This window comes from Salmo salar, chromosome 01 (assembly GCF_965601325.2).
Source record: "Salmo salar chromosome 01, fSalSal1, whole genome shotgun sequence".
NCBI classification, from domain to species: domain Eukaryota; kingdom Metazoa; phylum Chordata; class Actinopteri; order Salmoniformes; family Salmonidae; genus Salmo; species Salmo salar.
This window is the reverse complement of record NC_138291.1, coordinates 44,423,366-44,445,747: the sequence shown is the minus strand read 5'-3', so window position 1 is coordinate 44,445,747 and position 22,382 is coordinate 44,423,366. Positions and strand designations below refer to the sequence as shown.

At 41.9% G+C, this 22,382-nt stretch overlaps 1 protein-coding gene across 16 annotated transcripts in view; it reads right to left on the bottom strand.

The window, feature by feature from the left end:
- Positions 1 to 1,095: 1,095 nt before the first annotated feature.
- The window catches only part of dtnbb (dystrobrevin, beta b), a 59,709-nt gene continuing 38,422 nt past the window's right edge, over positions 1,096 to 22,382 (bottom strand). For 4 of the 16 annotated variants that reach the window (XM_082974626.1, XM_082974625.1, XM_014197662.3 and 1 more), the window contains 11 exons: positions 17,198 to 17,272; positions 13,377 to 13,497; positions 12,878 to 12,963; positions 12,138 to 12,251; positions 11,081 to 11,177; positions 10,598 to 10,618; positions 7,341 to 7,500; positions 6,906 to 6,995; positions 6,746 to 6,805; positions 6,502 to 6,529; positions 1,096 to 6,251 (listed from right to left, as the gene is read on the bottom strand). In XM_082974626.1, the coding sequence (XP_082830752.1) occupies positions 6,516 to 6,529; positions 6,746 to 6,805; positions 6,906 to 6,995; positions 7,341 to 7,500; positions 10,598 to 10,618; positions 11,081 to 11,177; positions 12,138 to 12,251; positions 12,878 to 12,963; positions 13,377 to 13,497; positions 17,198 to 17,272 (838 nt within the window). In that variant the 3' untranslated portion in view covers positions 1,096 to 6,251; positions 6,502 to 6,515. Of the gene's footprint in view, positions 6,252 to 6,501; positions 6,530 to 6,745; positions 6,806 to 6,900; positions 6,996 to 7,340; positions 7,501 to 10,597; positions 10,619 to 11,080; positions 11,178 to 12,137; positions 12,252 to 12,877; positions 12,964 to 13,376; positions 13,498 to 17,197; positions 17,273 to 22,382 lie in introns of those variants that run through there. The other 12 variants (XM_082974641.1, XM_014197689.3, XM_014197715.3 and 9 more) reach the window with 12 other exon arrangements.

Genomic DNA, 22,382 nt, shown 5'->3' with positions numbered 1-22,382 from the left:
GAAGACCAATATCCCAATAAATAAAACCCATTAAAGACAGTCTTCATTTTGTCAAGAGTGATTTGACCTAAATTACCTGTTTAGTGGATTGATTAAACAAATATAGTGATAGTAATTCAAATTCTTCATACTTATCATACATTATTTCCATACATGCCCACTAGACGGGGACATACTGTATGTTCTGTCTGTTGCTTCAGAAGGATGTCAGTAGGCTATGTCAGTGTCAGACACATAGTATAGTGGCTGAGGCTCTTACATGCACAAACATAACAAAACCCAGGGGAGGAGCAGACAGCTCTTTAGGAGGGAGGAGGGAGGGAGAGACGGAGAGAGGGGGGGCACAGACAGACAGACAGACAGACAGACAGACAGACAGACAGACAGACAGACAGACAGCAGGTGGATGTGGTTCAGTGAGCTAGAAGCATGGCTGGAGCCAGGAGCTCCTCTCATCACACCGCACGTCTGTAGAGTCGACTGACTTTCTCTAATTCTCATGGACTGGTTCAGTCAAGGACAGCAGAATGATGACACAACCCACAGCAGAGGGAGAGGAGAACAGGAGCTGGGGCTGCTCTCACTGACCGCCTTGCACAGCTAGACAGACACATATGCACATACAACACACAAGCACACAAACACTCCTGCGAATGCATACATGCACGTGCGTACACACCTTACCTGAAACATAGCACTCCTCTACAGACATCCAATTATCTAGTTGACCTCTGTCTTGTTTTCTCTCTCTGTGTGGTCTGGTCTGATGTCTTCTTTGTCTGTTATGATTACAGTTCTTCTGCACATTAAACATCAGGCGATATTGTTTATCATTGGACGTCTTAGAGGATATTACTCCCTGGGACCAATGGTAATCTCATCAGATAGGAGGGAGTTTTTTCCCCCAGGAAGAATTTTGGGGCTTTCAACAACCACTCAATTACTTGAAAAACAGCAAACTATGTATACTGAAACTGTGCTAAGGTTATGACAGTCATATTTTTTTCAAGGCCACATAGACAGTGTAGTACATAGGGCAAATGCTAACAACCAGTAAATACAGTTCTGCAAAAAGGCATCCCATTACAAAGCATATTAAGCGTTTAAATCTTTTAATATATTTCACAATTTATTCATTTTATTTACAAAAGACAGTGGTCATGTGACATAAAACCATGTTTTAAAAATTAACATGAGAAACAAATGTATACCAGAAGCATAACAGTACATAACACAGAGATAGATAAATAACATTTAGGGAAGCTTGTGGTTCATCATCTTGCACATTTTCTCTATGCAAAAAAAAACATGATCACAAAGTGCTGTATGTACCTTTCTATTGCCTCTGTTGGCTAGAAGGAGATCATTCTAGAACTCTTGGTAGCTTAAGAACTCTTGGTAGCTCAGGAATGGTGGGTAGCTCTAGAACGGTTGGTAGCTCTAGAACGGTTGGTGGTTCTAGAACTGTTGATCGCTCTAGAACTTGTAATGATTCTACATTTTAATTAAGGAAGACCATGTAAATGTGGGCGGTCTCGATTATATCATGACAAAATTTGGACATCAACAACAACAACATATAGAATGTAGATATATCTGTATGATGACACACAAAGTCTGCAAACATTTTGGCACAAATGTAAAGGCTGAACAAAAAAGTGTACTACTTTCCCTCCTGAACAACAATACATAAATAAACTTTTTCCACATGGTCACAGACTGAGACTAAAACTCCTACTTAAAAGGCTGACTGATATTCTTTTATCTGCATGAATGGGTTGTACTTTATACAGTACTTTATACAGAACATCTAGGCACAAACTCAAATCATAACACTGCATTCCTATCTGGGACCGGAGTGAAGAGGGAATACAATTATACATTTTCCAAAGGTTCTATCTCAGTACTTCAATTTTCCTTTAGATCTTGACTATACATTGTTGTGTAGAAGAAACAAAATGTCAAACCCTCAGTGTATAAGACTTAATCTGTATTAGTTACAACTTCTATGTTTGTATTTTACAATGTTGTGCTGTACTTTACAGTATATTGGTCACCGTTTCATATAATAACCTCTTCTTAATCATTTAGGCAACTAACTGATGTGCAAGACAAGTGATCACTTGAATGAGATGTGTTTCGATAAATCATTATCAATGATTAAATTCCACAAGCAAACTAGAATAACACCCAGAATGATAACATCATGTCAAATAAATAACCAAATAAAAACATCACATTTAGAACAACGGATACAAAGGAGAAACTCATTTGTTCTTCTATTTCTCGACACAGTGTAATAGGTTGGTAAGACCTTGAACCTAGCTTCTAGGATAGGCTGTCTGTACTATACACATCATATCAATGCAAAATGTAGTTCTCAAGTACAAATTCAGTACAAATTCAGTACAGGTCATTGCTTAACCAGTGTTTGGAACCATATCATTGAATTATTACCATTCTGGTCCAATTATTATCATTCATATGTTATTATCATGTTATATCATGACAAACCAAACTGGACCAAACCCTACTCTTCGCTGTCTGGTCGTTTATTGTTTCAGATTGCTAAGCCTAACATTTGTTATGAAGTTATTCATGTCGGTGATTTGTTTTCGGAGACACATGGAACTCCTGAACAACAGAAAGTTCCATCAACCAGAAGATGTGTGTTTTATTGGACCTAATATTCTCCTGATTCAAGTAAGTCGGTATCCTTTTGCAGTCCACCTCTGTCTCTAAACCTGTAGCTACTATATAGCTTTTCTATTGCCAAATCAGACAATAATTCACAAAAACAACATGCTCAGTCAAACTTAGCACTTCAGCAATAGCCTCCTATTTTTCTATGTTCACCGCCCTTCATATACACCGAGTGCACAAAACCTTAGGAACACCTTCTCTTTCCATGACATAAGACTGACCAGGTGAATCCAGGTGAAAGCTACGATCCCTTATTAATGTCACCTGTTAAATCCACTTCAACCGGTGTAGATGAAGGGGAGGGGACAAGTTAAAATAATGTTTTTTAAGCCTATGAGACAACTGATACATGGATTGTGTATATGTGCCATTCAGATGGTGAATGGGCAAGACAAAATATTTAAGTGCCTTTGAATGGGGTATGGTAGTAGGTGCCAGGTGTAACAGAGTTGGTTATGGTTCCACTTGCCTCTAAAGAAATGTGTATTTAATGTTCAAGCATTCTTATTGGTTGGTTCAGTTCTGATGACAATGTTGTTATTGGCCCCGCTTGCAGATGAGGGGGAGATCGCGAACGTCAGGTCTCCCCAGTATGAAAATGTGATGTAAGGGGTAGGTCACGTTCTGAATACTGTATTCTATTTATATTTTACAATGTGTACAAGTTTGCTGTACATTTCTGATTGTTACATGAGTGGGAATATGGTACCTGTTAGGGATGGGGGGCTTTCCGGGATGTGCTTTGGTATATGATTGCTGTATTAGCTAGCACGCACCGATGTAATGGTCACATAAACTCACTGCTAACACAGTTGTTTTCATGCTACAGATTTAACCATCGACAGCCATCAACATCATTAAGTCCTACACAACTAGCATGCCATTTCCTATTTAACCACAGGTATTTACACGTTATATTTTGTATTGTATTTTGTTAATGCCCAGTATGAAAATGTAATGCAAGGGATTTTACCATCGACAGCAATCAACATCATTAAGCCCTGCACAACTAACGTCCTGTTTCCTATTTAACAACAGATAATAAATAATGCTCAACTGGGACCACTGGCTGGGGTGATTTATTTGGACAAAACACAACGCAAGGAGAGTATGATTAACATCTGTTACACGCTAGGCACACTGGTTTGAGTGTGTCAAGAACCGCATCGCTGCTGGGGGTTTTCACGCTCAACAGTTTCCCATTTGTATCAAGAATGGTCCACCACCAAGGACTTCCAGCCAAATTGACACAACATGGGCCTGCATCCCTGTGGAATGCTTTCGACACCTTGTAGTGTCCATGCCCTGACAAATTGAGGCTGTTCTGAGGGCGAAAGGTGGGGTGGGGGTGGGGGGGGGAATGGGGGGGCGACTCAATGTTAGGAAGGTGTCCCTAATGTTTTGTACACTCAGTTTATTTAAAAGGAATGAACCTATAGAATACATATGGTGGAAATTCTACTTTAGTCTATGCTCACACCAATTCAATGCTTTTGAATGTGTGGGGAAGAGTGCTTGAGTGCACCTTTTTGGAGAAAGTCAGATTATTGAGACACAGGTTTGCTGTCTGCTCCCTTCAGGCTCTTTTATGATCAGTCACTGACCTCTGACCCCTACAGACACAGGTCTGGAACCCATTAGGGCCTAGGCTACTGACTCATAATCGTTAACAGCACAGATTATGCATCCCAAATGGCATCCTATTCCCTATATAGTGCACTACTTTTGACCAGGGCCTATTAGCCCTGGTCAAAAGTAGTGCACTATGTAGGGAATGGGGTGCCATTTGGGACACAGGCAGCCACCACCACATTCCATCTACCTCTACAGTCCCTGAGCACCTATCTATTAACTCTCACATAAACATGTTCCAGTCCTCATTTCTTTTAACTAAATAAAGCTATCAAAGCAACTCTTATCTGTGCATAACTCTGATTTCTGTACCGCCTGTCCTCACCTATGTACAGGTGTATAGGTGGATATGTTGTAACTCAACATATTTGAACGAAAGAGCACACAATGTAATAATATTCATTTAAACTAACGTCCTGAGGTGCTCTCCGTCTCTTTACGTGGACAATAAATACTGTTACTACTGAGTGACTAGTTAGTGGATTAGGGACGAAGAACCATGCAGTTTTAATGCTCTTTAAGATGCATTTACTAGCTTCTCTCGCTTAGTTAATTTTTTATAGAGACAAAACGAGGAGAATAATAAATCTGTTTCTAACAAAGGGACGATTCCCTGATGAAATTAAACATTTAGCATTGACAACAACAGCCCCCATACTAGGCTCCCTTTAACCAAACAAACAAACAGCCCTCATATTTTTGCAAGGGTGTCTCACGACATAGAGTGAGCACGCAGTAGCAGCAGTATGTGACTCAGGCTGTCCTAAATGACACCCTATTCCCTATATAGTGTACTACTTTTGACCAGAGCCCTATAGGCCTTGGTCAAATGTAGTGTACTATATAGGGAATAGGGTGCCATTTGGGGAACGGCCGATGTGAATTCAGAGGAATGACAATATACAGGACTACAGATCCTAGCAGTCATTAGAACCAAGCGTTTCTCTAACTTTTTTGTACCAGGGAACTGCAAGGACCAGCTACGGCCCTTCCTCCAATGAAGACCACTTAGATTAAAACTGGCACTTGAGAACTGACTAAATCAGTTTCAGCTCACTATCTGAGGGACCGATCAGCAACATCATTGGGACCAGTGCTGGCCTGCGGACCACAGGTTGAGAAACACTGATAAACCCACAAAGAGCTGGCATAACATGGTACCTACCTACCTACCTACCTACCTACCTACCTACCTACCTACAGTACACCCAGTCAGACTCAGGACAGTGCAACTTCATGCAAAACCCCTAATGAAAACATACTAGCTAGCCGTCTCTAATGATACAAAAGCAATGAAGGCTAGGGATCATAGCAACATCATGAAAATAGGTTGCTTTCAGGTCGTGGTCAGTGCTGTGTTCCCAAGGTCATGTATAATGTGTACAGTATATACAGATAGATAGACAGCGTTCCAAATGGCACTCTATTCCTTATGTAGTACACTACTTTTGAACAGGGCCTTTAGGGCACTGGTCAAAAGTACTGCACGATATAGGGAATAGGGTGCCATTTGGTATGCACACAGAATGGTCTGTTATTGACAATACAGGTCGAGAGAAAGCACAGCAAGCCACTCCTTAGACCTTTGACCGTTGCAGTCACGATGAGGGGAATCAATCAATACATAATAATTACAGCTTTAAGTTTTTATACAGAACAACATATACACTCGCTAATAGAAGCATCTTGCTTTTTTTCCGCAGCAAGGTGTAATAAACATGTTTGATAGTAGTTCACATAGTGAAATCCTGTTTGATAACAGCATGCATTACTCTACGTGCTTATGCCTGATAGAAGGGTTTGGTTGTTGTGACTGATTCTCATTTGGATTCTTCTTTTCCAGTCATGTCCAGTCTGACATCCGGTATAGATGGAGTGGTTGTTGCTCCCTCGATGCTTTACTTCTCTCACTGTGCCTGAAGACACACAGACAGACAGGGAAGAAGGATAGGTTTTAGACTGGGGTACAAAATAACCATAAAGATAACTATTCACAGAGGAAGTTTGGATTTCGACGATTATGTCGGACTGAAAAAGTTCCTCTGATCTCTGTTTTGTTCATAGGTCCTTGGCAGATTTGTTGTATTACAATATGAATTACTAATGAGTTACTATGTGATGATATTACACGGACAATATCACAGCTATCGGAATATTCATACATACTTTTCCCACTCCTTTCATTCTGCCTCGGCTAGAAAACAGTGAGAAATGATTCGTTATTTGCAGTAACATAAAAGTCTAATACATACGATTTCCACAAATAATGACCTTCTTCCTTTTGGAATGGAGGAGTACAATTAGAATTCTAGACTGACGTTTCAAAGAAATGACATTTCAAAATCTCAAACAGCTTGATACAGGATCTAAGCAATGTTAATAACATAATACTGAGCCAAGACTTATTCACCCCTGTCCCTTAGGCCTCCGTTCCTCATGTTGTTGTCCTCTTCCTCTGCAGCATCATCTACTTTATGACAAAGACCCAAAGAATTCAGAGATGATGTCGTCCGTCCCAGAGTTATAAAACAAACATGGGCAACCAGGAAGTCACGTGCCTTTCAACTAACCTGAGTGGAGTTCCTTGACGAGTGATGACATGGTGTTTGTGATTGAATCTGCAGCGACCAACAGATCATTACGAAGATTTCTAGGTACACCTGAAAGACAGAGGACACAGTCACTGATAGTAGGCAGTGATTTACATGGCATTTAGTTGCTAGCTATTTTTGAAGCATGGTAAAAAAAAAAAAATGCATCCTTAAATCCTCAAATTTGGCACAGCTCAATCACAGGTGTTGTGTTGTGTTCTCCTTGACTCAAACAAGGCAAGAATGGATAACTAACAATAGACATGCACTGGGCCACATTGGATCTAAAGGAGGACATAGTCCAGCGGGAAAAACGGGTTGAAATGATTTCATAATGCCTTTTCAAGCAGAACCTGACGTCCTTTCAACCAGTTTTGCCAAGTTTTGACTGCTAGGCGGAGGTCCAGCACTCACCGTGAGCGAAGGCCTCCAGCACGTCCCCCCCCACCCCGGCAAGGCAGTCCTGGGGTGTGTGGGTGGGGGTGGACCCAGCTGAGGTGGAGCGGATTGGCATGGGCATGGAGCAGCCTGCCCCATGGCTGGGGGAAGAGTGGGGTGAGCCTCCTGTCTGGGCCTGATAACATAACATACCAACATCACCATGGGTTAGGATCCAAATACTATAGAAACATACCAACACCACCATGGGTTAGGATCCAAATACTATAGAAACATACCAACACCACCATGGGTTAGGATCCAAATACTATAGAAACATACCAACACCACCATGGGTTAGGATCCAAATACTATAGAAACATACCAACACCACCATGGGTTAGGATCCAAATACTATAGAAACATACCAACACCACCATGGGTTAGGATCCAAGTACTATAGAAACATACCAACACCACCATGGGTTAGGATCCAAATACTATAGAAACATACCAACACCACCATGGGTTAGGATCCAAATACTATAGAAACATACCAACACCACCATGGGTTAGGATCCAAATACTATAGAAACATACCAACACCACCATGGGTTAGGATCCAAATACAATAGAAACATACCAACACCACCATGGGTTAGGATCCAAATATTATAGAAACATACCAACACCACCATGGGTTAGGATCCAAATACTATAGAAACATACCAACACCACCATGGGTTAGGATCCAAATACTATAGAAACATACCAACACCACCATGGATTAGGATCCAAATACTATAGAAACATACCAACACCACCATGGGTTAGGATCCAAATACTATAGAAACATACCAACACCACCATGGGTTAGGATCCAAATACTATAGAAACATACCAACACCACCATGGGTTAGGATCCAAATACTATAGAAACATACCAACACCACCATGGGTTAGGATCCAAATACTATAGAAACATACCAACACCACCATGGGTTAGGATCCAAATACTATAGAAACATACCAACACCACCATGGGTTAGGATCCAAATACTATAGAAACATACCAACACCACCATGGGTTAGGATCCAAATACTATAGAAACATACCAACACCACCATGGATTAGGATCCAAATACTATAGAAACATACCAACACCACCATGGGTTAGGATCCAAATACTATAGAAACATACCAACACCACCATGGGTTAGGATCCAAATACTATAGAAACATACCAACACCACCATGGGTTAGGATCCAAATACTATAGAAACATACCAACACCACCATGGGTTAGGATCCAAATACTATAGAAACAAACCAACACCACCATGGATTAGGATCCAAATACTATAGAAACATACCAACACCACCATGGGTTAGGATCCAAATACTATAGAAACATACCAACACCACCATGGGTTAGGATCCAAATACTATAGAAACATACCAACACCACCATGGGTTAGGATCCAAATACTATAGAAACATACCAACACCACCATGGGTTAGGATCCAAATACTATAGAAACATACCAACACCACCATAGGGAGGGTTAGGATTAGAGGAGGCCTAGACCACCACTTTTGTAACTTTAGCTTTGCTAAGAAAACACGACACATGCACACCTACACCCCCCGCGACATGACGCACACCTACACCCCCAACGACACACATCTAAACATACACACCCAGTCTATTACAGCACCTTTACTGCTCTGAAAGCTAATGAGAACCATGTGTGAGCCTGCCTGTCTGCAGGGACTAGAGAGGGGACTGTAATGTGCCGCCTGGGTTCTATGCTGCCTGGAGAAAGGGGCACTGTGTCCTTCCCTGGGTTGGGAGGGGGTAAGGAGGGGGTTGGTGCAGGGCCCTTGGCCAGACCTGGGTTCAAACACTATTTGAATCATTTCTAATACTTTATCTGTGCTTGATTAAGCCTGCCTAGCTTAAAATTGACAAATAGGATAGACCCAAAACTACAAACCCAGCCTCAACTGGCACTCCAGGCAGGCTTGAGCAAATACAGAGGTATTGGAAAGATTTCGAGTACTGTTTACTTTGAACCCAAGTCTGCCCTGGTCCAGGACTGTATGGCTCAGAGCCAAGCAGCAGATGGTTAGCCAGGCTGCAGTCACATTAGAGGGAAGGTTGTTAGCTTTGATGAAAGGAACAGGTCTCAGACGTTTGTTTGGCAAAGAAAGGAATACATGGCAGAGTTCTCACCAAATAACCTAGCACACTAAAGGACTTTACCTCAGACGAGAATTGATATATCTCATGAAGCGACATATAACCTAGATATGACATTATTTTAACTTAGTGTAGATTAGAATGTATGCTCTCTCATATAGAAATGACCAACAAGGTAACATTAGACTATAATGTGTAAGGGATAATCAACAAGGGGCTATGCAGCGAAACCAACTTTCCACAGTGTTGTATTTATTTTCCAGAGAACGCATAGAGCCCCCGAGTTGATTATCTCTTTTATACCATGACTATCATTTAACACATTTGCTGCTAGAAATGTGTTCATTTACAGGTCAAAGTGTGTTCAACGTCCACTGAATTAGCTAGGAAGTTTACCAGATAGCTACAGTAGTTGCCTTGGTAACCGAACAAACAGGCTTGCTAGTTCAGCTAACCGAACCATCAGTCCTAGCTTGCTATTATGAATATCGAAATTCAACAAGGCTAATAATGTTTTCAGTACGACTTTTGCTTTGAAAAGCAGCTCAAACATAGAACAGAATTAACTGTAGCCGTTGAATTCTACCGTGCTGATATACCGTGCGTTATAGGGAAATAATGCACGTTCTAGAATGCCCTTCAAGCCAATCAGAAACGAGCATTCAACAATGCCATGTTATAATTTATCAATAAGGCTCGAGGGGGTGTAGTATATGGACAATATACCACAAACCCCTGAGGTGTGTTATTGCTGTTATAAACTGGTTATCAATATAATTAGAGCAGTAATAATACATGTTTTGTCATACCTGTGGTATACGGTCTGATATACCACAGCTGTCAGCCAAATCAGCATTCAGGGCTCAAATCACCCAGTGTATAATAAGGTAGTCTAGTGTATGGTTTACTGTACACATGTACTGTGTCAAATGTACCAAAATAAGGACGATCTGTCTGAGACATATCAACACATGCATTAAGTGTGGAGAGTAGTATGAAACGTAATACTATGGTGGCTGAATGAGCGGGTCTGCTTCTGCATTGTATTAGTGTATTCATGTATAGTTAACTAAATATGGAGACACTTACTGCCTGCTTCTGCTCCTCATCCTATCAGCCAGTGAGGGAGAGGAAAGAAGTGAGAGGGAGATAACGAGAGAGAGCGAGAGACAGGAGAGGAAAAAAGAAAGAAAGAAATTAAGAAAGAAAGAAAGACAGACAGACAGACAGACAGATGGTGGCAAAGGCAAAGAGTCAAAAGCTTTAATATCAGGACAGAACAGACAGGTTTATACTTGTAAGATCCTTTCAAGGTAGCCAATGGACCCTGAGGCAGACTACTGTCAACTACAATCAATGCAGCATTCTAAATGGTTGCATAAAATATAAAACAAATTCACTGTTGATGTTAACGAATACCCGATGACATGAAAAGCAATAATGACATATGTTGATACCGATATACAACTAACACATATTACGGCGATAGTATATGAAAGTCAGAATAACAACAAACAGTGACATAGTGTATCAGATAGTGTATAATACTCTGTAGTCATAGTACCATCCTACCTTGAGTAGCCTCATCAGTCCCTCGAGCTGGACCATCAGTTCCCGTCTGCTCTCCTGTAGGGCTGACATGCGCCTCTCCAGCTCATCCTTCCTGTGCCTGTTGTCCCACAATCACACACAAACACAACACTCGGCCGTCAGTCCCTATTACCTCCTGAAAGGTGTAAGCCTGAGAGGCCTGTCGGTCTCCACACTCTTCCGTCAGGTGGCGTCGTGCTGATGTAAGACAGTGGTTTTCAAACCTCTTCTCTGGGACCATCAGATGTTTCACAATTACCTCAGTCGATGATTAGCTGACGATTGGAATCAGGTAGCTCTGAAATAGTTCAAATACACTGAATGGCTGGGGGGGGGTCCCTGAAGACAGGTTTGAAAACCACTGATGTAAAACTTTGGTCAGTCTTTTGTTCATCTGTCCCTTTCCCAACATCCCACAGACAACATGCTCACAGACAGTCCCTTCTTTGAGCCTGCTGCTTTACACGCCAGGATAACAGAAAGAGACAACAACACACTACTGGCTCAATCCCTTTTTACGTGACGATAATACAATTGAACCATTGGTGTCTGAACACCCTCTGGTGGTCAAATGTGGTAATTATCTTCATTCACATTATGAGATCAACATGTCATTGAGGACTGATAACACAGTCCTGTCCATCGATCTGCTCGTTCCAAAAATCTCACAAACATCTGTTTCCCGGCTGCCTTTCTCCTCCTCTCTACCTCAGGGTCATAGGTCATAATACAGACAGATATCTAACACACACATAGGCCACTGGCTGTTAGTTCTGTTATAGGTCATGCTGTGTTTACTGAGGAATTAAGGCATACTTTACTTTATTAAGGCATACCAATTAGTAATAAAGAGTTAATAAAGGCGTAGTTATGACTTCATAGAGTGTATAAATATGCGATGAGCAGTTATAACATTGGTTGTAGAGGATACAGATGGGCATAGATGTAAATGGATATAGACGGTTATAAGCATACAGTAGATATAGAAGGATATAGCTAAGATATAGGTGGGTAATAGATCTAGGTGTATATGTGGTACCTAAGGAGCCTGAGTTCAGCCAGCAGTGTGGGGTTTTGCTGGGCCTTCTCGGGGGTGGGCTGGGAGGCCTGCTCATGCTCCAGACGCAGTCGCTGGATCTCCTGAAGGATCTCTCTGAGGGACCAGAAGACACAACAAAATGGAGATTTAAAATCTGCCGATGACGTTTTGAAAGCAGGTCCTGATGACCAAGATAGATTTCAGTATATTTACTTATATTTCACAAAATTCTTAAGTTATGAGCATACAATACATATAATTACTGATTTAACTAAATTACCTGATAAACAATCTAAAGTAACTGTCCAGTGTTTCCATATTTCTATGAAATATGACCTATAACTCATTACAATATGAGTGAAATAGTTGTTTTTTTATTAAGTATGTTAAAAAGCAGCTTTTCTGTGTTGGAATGATGTGGGCGTACCCCAACAACAGAATGGTTATTCAAAATATTAATGCAAGTAGACAGCTGATTGGCCAGCTCAGCCAATGAACCAATATGACATCATGTTCTATGAGGAAATAGCTTGCTTAGTTTGAGGTGGGGTTTTGGAAGTGTTTTTTTTTCTCCAATTGATGCTTTGGCCAGTATAGGACGGGTTAACTACGTTATTTGGGTATGAGTGAACAGAATATGAACTTTTAAAAGTTACATTTTCACTGGACAGTTACTTTAAGTAGTGATTATTCCATTTTTTCATGTTTATTCATAAAGTGACAATCAAATACATTCCCACCTGTTCTTGTTCTCTAGTTCTGCTATTAGCTGCCTCTGTTGTTTGTTGGCATCAAAGTTGAAACTCAGATCTGTTGGAGGACATTGCTGAAAGACAGAATTACCATTAAAAACAGAATGAATAAAACTGAGTGGATAAAAGAGAGTAACACATCAAACATGATCTACTGGCCAGAAGTAAAAGCCATGCGTGCTGTGCTTTAGACGTTGAATATCTAATCTAACACCCTGGGCCTTTTCAGCCAACCTGCAATCTAATTTCACCTTTAACATTGATCAACGGACTACACCGTGAGTAATGATCATCTTAGTCTCTGGTAACAGCCTTAACATGATCTGATTAGATTCTGGGTGCAGACATCATTGTTATCTCTTTATGGACATTCTGCAGTTACACAAAGTGTTACATAATAAGAAGAGGCTAAATGCAGGCGGACAGAATCCCACCCTGGGGCGCCCTACTAGTCACACACACACACACACACACCCACACAACTCACTGTGGAGCTACTCACTGTGGAGCTACTCACTGTGGAGTTGCCTGCCTCAGCTGCCAGGCGCGCTGCATAGCGAGCAATCAGACGATGCTCCTCGTCTAGCCTGCTGGGACTCTCCAAGACACTGGAGAGAGAGAGAGAGAGAGAGAGAGAGAGAGAGAGAGAGAGAGGGGGAGGGAGGAGGGAGAGAGGAAGGGGGGGGAGGGAGGGAGGAGGGAGAGAAGGAGTGAGGGATAGAGATCATAGAGCAATAATGTTTCATACATTTTAAATGTGCAATAATAATGGCATGTAAGTGCCATGGAAATAATCATAAATTCATTTGGTGGGTGTTTATATTTGCCCTATTTCATAAGCATGTGTAAATTGGACACCTCTCGGAGAGTGGGGTCACAGCCAGCCATTATCAACAACAACCCTGGAGCAATTAAGTGAAAGGTCTTGCTCAAGGGCACATCAACATATTTTTCATCTTGTCAGCTCAGGGATTTGAACTAACAACCTTTCGGTTACTGACCCACCACTCCAACCGCTAGGCTACCTGCCGCCCCTATAACTTATGCCATCACTGTGGTCTGATGATTAAGAACTTATGTGAAAAAGGTCTGATTATCCTGGGTTTCCATAAGTCTTTATGGGGACAACACGAATCCCAATACAGCAACAGGCCACACATGTCAGATTCCATCACAGCTGCTCATTCCAAAACCATTTACCCGGAAAAGTCAAATATGTGTGTGACTTTGGTTTTCATCGAGGCATATGGTCTGAACAGATGATTGGACATATGCTATCCCCTCTCTATGAGTGGTCTGCAATGATCTTCCTCCCTCCCTCCCTCCCTCCCTCCCTCCCTCCCTCCCTCCCTCCCTCATGAATAAGACCATTAAACAACAATCTGGATGGAAAGAAATTGCATCTGTAAAACCTCAACTACAGTTTAATATCCACTTCAGCTTTTTATCCACTGTCTAACAGTCATAACACAGTCTAGATTGAGTTTGAGAGGTCAGTCCAGTTAAAACCCAGCTTCAAATAAATTGGATGTCGTTTGGTTTTAGCTTGGCTGACGTGCGACCCATGACTACACACCCATGGCTATACCCCCAGTACATTCCACCGTCTCATGGAGTGCATGTTTAAGGACTGTCACTACCAATCTTTTTTTGCGTCCAGGAAAACGGCCCGAGAAGTCTGAGAGGTCAGTCCTGTTAGAAACCAACTATGTCCCAGGATTTAAGTAATACATTTGTGTACATCAGAGTGGAAAAGAGAACGATAACCACACTGGCTCAGTCAGAATTGGGCTGTTAGCCGTTCCCCTCCATTAATCTACAAGACCACTCCGACCAGGTCGTGTCTTACTGCCTCTGCTTCATCAGAGACCGAGTTTCCTTGAACCAGTCAATGCCGACAATAGCCTGGTCCCAGATCTGTTTGTGCTGTACAGCCAACTCCTATGGTCACAGACAACCTTGTCTGCTAGCTTGGCCCCAGATCTGTTTGTGTTGGTTGGTTTCATGGCCTGGTCCCAAATCCACTGTGCTGTCCTGCCAACTCCTATGTCATTTTCATGCTAACTTGGCATGACAATGAGCATTGGAGTTGGCAAGACGGCACCTATACTGTGGATCTGGGAGAAGGCTAGCAGACAAGACTGTGTGTAAACGGCTTGTTGATCCTCTGTGAGCAGCCGGTCACCAATGCCCTTCTGTCTGTACTAGGTTCAAATGAGCTTATGCCATTTGACGCACAACATGCTCAAAAACGGTTTAATGTAGGAACACTGCTCTGTGACTGATTCTGCGCTGCTTTGAGTCTCAGCATACACATTTCCCATTGGACAATAAAATAGTGTTGTTGTTGTTAGGCCCTACCGCATAATAACACGGCTGCTCATATACTGTACACTCAGAACCTGTTTATCAACACAATCACAGGGCTATCCCTCCCTCCCTCCATCTGTCTCTCTTACACATGTTTATGTTATTACAATGCAATCAATGTAACATTTCATGAAGTATTTCAGGTGGAAAATACTGTAAGTAACTGTTCTCGACTTGAGCGTGATGGCAACAATATTGACACCCCTCGTTAATAAGATTCAGTCTGCCTACCAGTTGAGTCTGTGATTTCATATCTGGTGGCGTTTCGGTCAATAGTCAGTTAACTCCAAATTAAAAGTAATCGAACACTCCAACAGCAAATTATTTGTATTTTCTGGTGCGGTGATTCTGCATGAGTATTAGGTCATAAATTGTGGGGTGTCGGTCGGTGGGTTGGTCCTTGGAAGAGCAGCGCTGAGCAATCTGTTTGAGAGGCTGGAGAAGTGAAAAGAGGCTTTGTCAGCAGACAGAGAGGACCAGACCGGTTCCGGTTAAAAACGGGGATACAAGGTCAAGCCTCTACAAACAAAATCTACAATAATACCCATTCTTGATGGAAATTTCAGTAAATTCCCTGGTTTTCCAGAAATCCTGGTTGGAGGATTCCGGATGTCCTGCTTAGTCCTTCCTGATGCCGGGAATCCTCCAAATGGGATTTTGGGAAAACCATGGAATTTATTGAAAGTTCCCAGAATTTTGCAACCCTATGATGCACTAAGCTTACAATAAAACATCTCTGAATAAAAGAAAAAAGACAAGATAACCTCATCAACTGGAATCCGGAATAAAATAAAAATACTACACTGTATAATTTGAGGCACAAAACAGTGGTTGATACTCTACGTACTGTTTTCATCATGCTATTGTTAATGCGAGAGCTGTGGTGAGTAAGATCTTCAATGTATTTATTAAAACATACGGAAAATAAATGTAAAGCTTTTTTGGTGCATTCAGCTAAGCGCCAGTGAGGTAAAGCAGAGTCCTGTTATTCAGCTGTAGTGACATCTTTGACTCCCAGACCCTTCACATCAGAAGAAGCCAAGCAGAACACAGTAATAATTACATGGATTAATATTTAAAAACCAAATGTGACAGTATGTCAGCTCACACAGTCAGACGCCAGGCTACAAGGATTTGAGAGGGAACAGGCTGGCTTGCTCCCTCGTAAACAAGACCTTAGCACACATGCACGCGCGCGCACGCACGCACACACACACACACACACACACACACACACACACACACACACACACACACACACACACACACACACACACACACACACACACACACACACACACACACACACACACACACACACACACACACACACACACACACACACACACACACACACACACACACACACACACACACCTTTCCTCTGATCTGATAATGCGAGAGCAAACTCTCTACCTTAGCCATCTCTTTGCATCCACATTGACGCTTAACTTTGAACAATCTGGAACCAACTTCGCCAAACATCAGAATGGATTTCTCTGTTCTGTTGATATGCAGCTTTTGGCAATATAGTGTGTGAGTGTGTGCTCGTGCGTGTGACCTCCTGGAGGAGAATGTGTTCTGAATCTTGCCTCTCAATCGCCCGGAGCTTCTGCCAATGCCTGATTACATCACAGTACTGCGCACACACGGAAACACACACACACTCATAGCAGACGCGATTGAACACATGTATACATGTCATTTCAATCAAGAGGTTATGATTAGGGCTCCTAAAGTAGCTAACAAATAATGAGTTTTCTCAGGAATGATTCCAAGGGGAAGATGGGGACGGACTTGGCAACATCTTTAAGGGCACAGGACATAAAGGGCTGGAAGCAGTTGGTCAACAATGGTCTATGCTCTGCAAGGAATTCTGGAAATAGGTTAGGCATGATAGGTATTGGAGCATATCAAAGCTAATTCTGAGGAACTTACCTTTTAGTAGGAGTAGGTGCCCCAGACGACATGAGCATTGTGTTGTTCATATTGTTGGCCACTGGCTTCTGCTGACTACAGTAAAACACAAGATTATACCACTTTATTGCTACACTGTGAAATAGACTTATACACTGACTATGGGGTGGGAGAGAGGACATTTGCATTACAATACTGTAGGAATCATGAATATGCAATGGTGACTGTAAGCAATCATCATACAAAACTACTGTACAGTACGTAGAAACATTGCAACAGTAAAACACAAGATTACAGGACTTTATTGCTACACTGTAGGAGAAATATACTTTACGTACGTATATTATTATACACTAAGGAGATCTGAGGATTCTGTCCCTACAGGGGAGGAGAGAGGGCATTTGCATGAACATGTTAATTACTGTAATATTCATGAATAAGCAATCATGAGTGTAGACTACAATCAATGGATGCAACCTTTCGTGTTTGGGGATTATCATTATCATGTAGGGAACAACTGTACTTTATGTAGAAGATTGCTACTGATTGTGCTGTACAGTATATGTGAGTTCATTTGTCATGGTCTGGATGAAAGAATAATAGATTTGGCATTTTGATTAGCTTAAAACTAATTAAAACCGTACAAGAGGAACAAAAGCAGACAGGGAATCTAATTAGACTAGAAGTCTGTGGTTGGTGAGGAACTGGGAAAGGAAAGGTGACATTGCACTACAGAAGGTAATTTGGGAGAGTAAACAAAGACTATTAAGTCCATCTGGCCTTCATATCAGCACCGCAGTCCTGTGCTAGCTTGCTGGCTGGCTGGGGCTCTCTCTGGCCAGATTCTCCTGACTCATTGGCTCACTCTGGGTGTGTCTGAAATGGCATCATATTCACTATATATTTTTTTAACCTTTATTTAACTAGGCAAGTCAGTTAAGAACAAATTCTTATTTTGAACAACGGCCTAGGAACAGTGGGTTAAATGCCTTGTTCAGGGGGAGAACGACAGATTTGTACCTTGTCAGCGCTGGGATTTGAACTTGCAACCTTTTGGTTACTAGTCCAACGCTCTAAACACTAGGCTACGCTGCCACCCTGTGCACTACCTTCGATAGTGCACCACCTTCGATCAGTGCCCAAAGTAGTGTACTATATAGGAAATAGGGTGCCATTTCAGATGCAGACTCTGCTGCTCGGACAAGAGAACTCGTCAAGTTCAGACTCCAGGGCAGCAGGTAGCCTAGTGGTTAAGAGCATTGGGCCAGTCACCGAAAGGTCGTTGGTTTGAATCCCTGAGCTGACTAGGTAAAACATCTGTTGATGTGCCCTTGAGCAAGGCACTTAACCCTAATTGCTCCTGTAAGTCACTAAGAGCTAAAATGCAAGATGTGTAGTCCCATGTATGGAGAAATAACAGTTAGAAAGTAGTGTTGGTCCTGATCTGTCTTTCTCTCATTCCATGTATGGAAAAATAACAGTTGCAAAGTAATTTGCTACCTCTCATGCGTTCTTCCTAAAATACTGTAGTGTAGACTCTCTCTCTTCACACTCCAATGTATAGAAATGATCAAAAAATAACGTTTACTCTCACTCTTTTTATCTCTCTCCATATCACTTTCTCTATCTCTTATCCATTATCTCTACACCTCTCGTTGTAGCTTAGCCATTAATCAGCAGCAAGCCTCCAACAATTTAAACAGCCATGAGTACTGACGTACTGAGAATAATTTAGCATACGTTTCTCCAGAATATGTTCAAAGAATGTTTGACCTTCATGGACGTGAACCATTTCTATAAATAATACTCAGCGAAGTAACACTAGTATGTTTACACAGACAGTTCACTGTTCTTTAACTGATCATTAGTTTGCGTACTCGCACAAATGAAAGGTAGGGAAAATAAGTAACATCTAATCTCTATGAACGCAAGAGAATAACCATTATACTGTATTAGTATTCATCAATATTTCTCATAATAAAGCAACGGAATTCATTATTCAATCACTGTACTACTCATGGGTATGCACTCGAGGGGTCAGCAGCGTATTTGCATTACTATGAAGATCAAATATTAGATTTCCCCAGAGTCAAGCTAATAATACCTTCAAAGCACACCATGGAACATATTTTTAAACTACTATTTTTAAACTGGCTCCACATATACAATCCCAAACAATAAAAATAGAATGTTTGATCACGTTTAGACAAGAAAAAGATGAGCGAAATCACTGATATTTCTGTCTTCATACTCAAATCGGGGAAAATAGACACTGGGCAGAGCTATCTTTTAGAATGTTCTACACTGTCTTAGCATCTGAGCAAGACAGGACACAAACACGTCTTTAGTTAGATGCTGATGACCTAATCAAATATTTCTGAGTAACTCCAACTGTATGAAAAAGCCAGCGTGCACTTTCATGTAGAATCTAATACTATAATAACCGGCTCAGTGAAAACCAAGACAAAGATAAGAGGCTATGAGATCTCACTTACCTCCTTTAGAGGGTAGAAAGCACCTGTCCGGCTAGCGGCTAACCAAATACATCCAACCATCCAAGTGCTGCTGTAGCCAGCTGCATACCCTGGTCCGCTCTGCTCTCAACTGAGCCCGTATCTCATCGAACTACTCTGCTGCTGTCTCCAAGGAGACCCAGCAGTCACATGACTGTATGACAATGCAGAGTCAGACTCTCACTCTCTCTCTCACCATCTCTGTCCCTCTCTGCCTCTATCCCTCTCCCACGCACACGCACACACACACACACACACACACACACACACACACACACACACAGACAGGGGCTTCACGCATCCATTATTTTATAGTCCCCTTACAAAAAAACTAAAATAATCACGTGGAAAATCAAGTGAAATTTCCAAATGATTTTCACATGTGAAATCATGTGTTTTTGGAACACTTCACATGTGACATTTCATGAAGTTTCACATCTGGATTTTCACGTGATCACAATCTTTCACATGTGGATAAAAATGTGACGAGATTTCACAAGCAATGCCCTGCAAACAACAAATGGACATTACGACACACACAGTACTTTTAACATAGCGTTTCCAATGTACATATTTAACACACTTGGAAATACATGACTACATTATGTATGTTTATCTGTACAGTAATTATTATTCAACATGCCCTCACCTGGGATTTGAACTCCTAATCTCTTGGTTCACAGCATTCCAATATTACTGCTACGCCACCATATCTGTCATTTACTGATTCCACCTGTATTGCTACACTTTGGACTTCAAAGTAAATCTCAGCCTTGTGAAAAATACTCTCAAGAAAAACAATTATACGCATCATAGTGATTCAGGAGTAATATTAAAACTGAAAAATATGCCCCACCAACATTAGACAACTACAGAAAACCCACAAATTGCTGAAGTAAATGTCATCAATGATGAGAGAACAGTCAGAATAACTTATTACTAAAATAACAGTGCAGATGGCACTCTTTTGTTAACTGCAGAGCTGTATTATAGCTAATGAATGTGTAGGGAAAGCTGCAGACTTTGTGGCGCAGCAAAAATATCAGGGGACCTTAAGTCCAGAGGTTGTAAGTTCAAAATCACAGATGAGGTCATTTATTTTAAATGCCCCATACCATTTCATTACTTTACTTACAACGGTTTGGGATGGTTTAATCTTATGTGCCGTTAACGTGAGAACATGTGACAACATGTAAAGCAACATTGTGATAATATGAAACTAGACACACAGACAGGCACACTGTTAAAGCTTCAGCCATTCCAAATGATAGTTCACCCAATTACTGATTGGAGGTTTGGCTATAAGAAAACTGTCTCTATGGATACAAAGAACAAAGAGCATAAATATGTCCAACAATGTCACGAATTCCACAGAACATAAGCCTCTGACCATACACTTCAGTCGTCCTCCTATTCTTTTCACTGAGTCAGTTACAAAGACAAACAAGCCTGTTGACATTCTCAGATGATAAAGCTGCTCTCTTCTTCTGTACGATATGCCCAGAGAGTGAAAACAACCTCTCACAAGGTGCTGATGTGGCAGGCGTTGCCAGGTACCTTCGTGCAATGCAGGCCAGCCTGGTGTGTGGCCCTGCATGCTGTGACCACCACTGTAGTGGACAGTCCTCCATGTTGATGCTGGCCTCTGCTTTGTAACGCTCCACACATTTTCTCAATGGACTCCTCCTCTTCGTCAGACTCGGGCGAACTCAACAAGAGGGCAGCTTTTTTCTTTGATGGCTCTGACTCTGTTGCTTTACCAGGTTGCTGTGCAGGCCTCTCTTCCTTCAGCAAGTTGCTGACCAAAGCCCACACCTCACCCCTCTCAGGTCTGGGAAGGCACTTCAGGTCCTTAAACCGATCTTCAGCCATGTGGGGTCGGTGTTTTCCTTGCATTTCTGCAGGTCTGTTGTGAATGTCAGCTTGAATCTTAGCACGTAGGCTGGGTCATCATCGGAGCTCTCCATCACCCAAAAGGAGGTGGCACAAAGCAGGCAACCCCACCAATAGTACTTCTCCCCTCCCAGAAGTTCAGTCAAGTGCCTCCAGTGGAAGATCATATAAAATCACTTCAGTCAATTGTGAGAGACTTGTTATACACACAGACTCTATCTCTCCACTCTCTCTCTCTCACACATACACAGTCGTATTATAACACTAATAGTGCGATAAAGACTGTAGCGCTCCAGTAGTGCCTCCAGCTTCCGCAGTTTCTCCAGTTCAGCTGTGGTCGGCATGGTGATGTTGGTTTTCTGTCGGGACAGCGTATCCCTCAGTGGCTGTTGGTTTCTGTGGACACGCTTTACCATTCCCAGAGTGGAACTCCATCTTGTTGTGACATCTTGTGCAAGTGACTCCTTCTTTTGTCCATTTACAACTTGCTGTGTTTGAAATGCCCAACAGTTCCTCAGTATTTGGCTAGGGCATTGTCGAACCCGCTGTTCCGTAGGGACACTGTGATGGACCTTTGGAGACGGTGCGCGGTGCAGGGCAGGTGTTCCAAAGGCAGACGTCTCGCAGCTGCAATCACGCTCCATGCACCGTCTGTGCTAAGTGTGGTAACTTTTGTTTTCAACGTTCCACTGCTTTGCTACATCCGTGAAATGCCCGGCGCACGTTTCAGCATAGTGCCTCTCTTCTGTCTTCATTACGGCCAGAGCCTGTGAATGCGAGCCTGTGAATGCAGTTTCCAG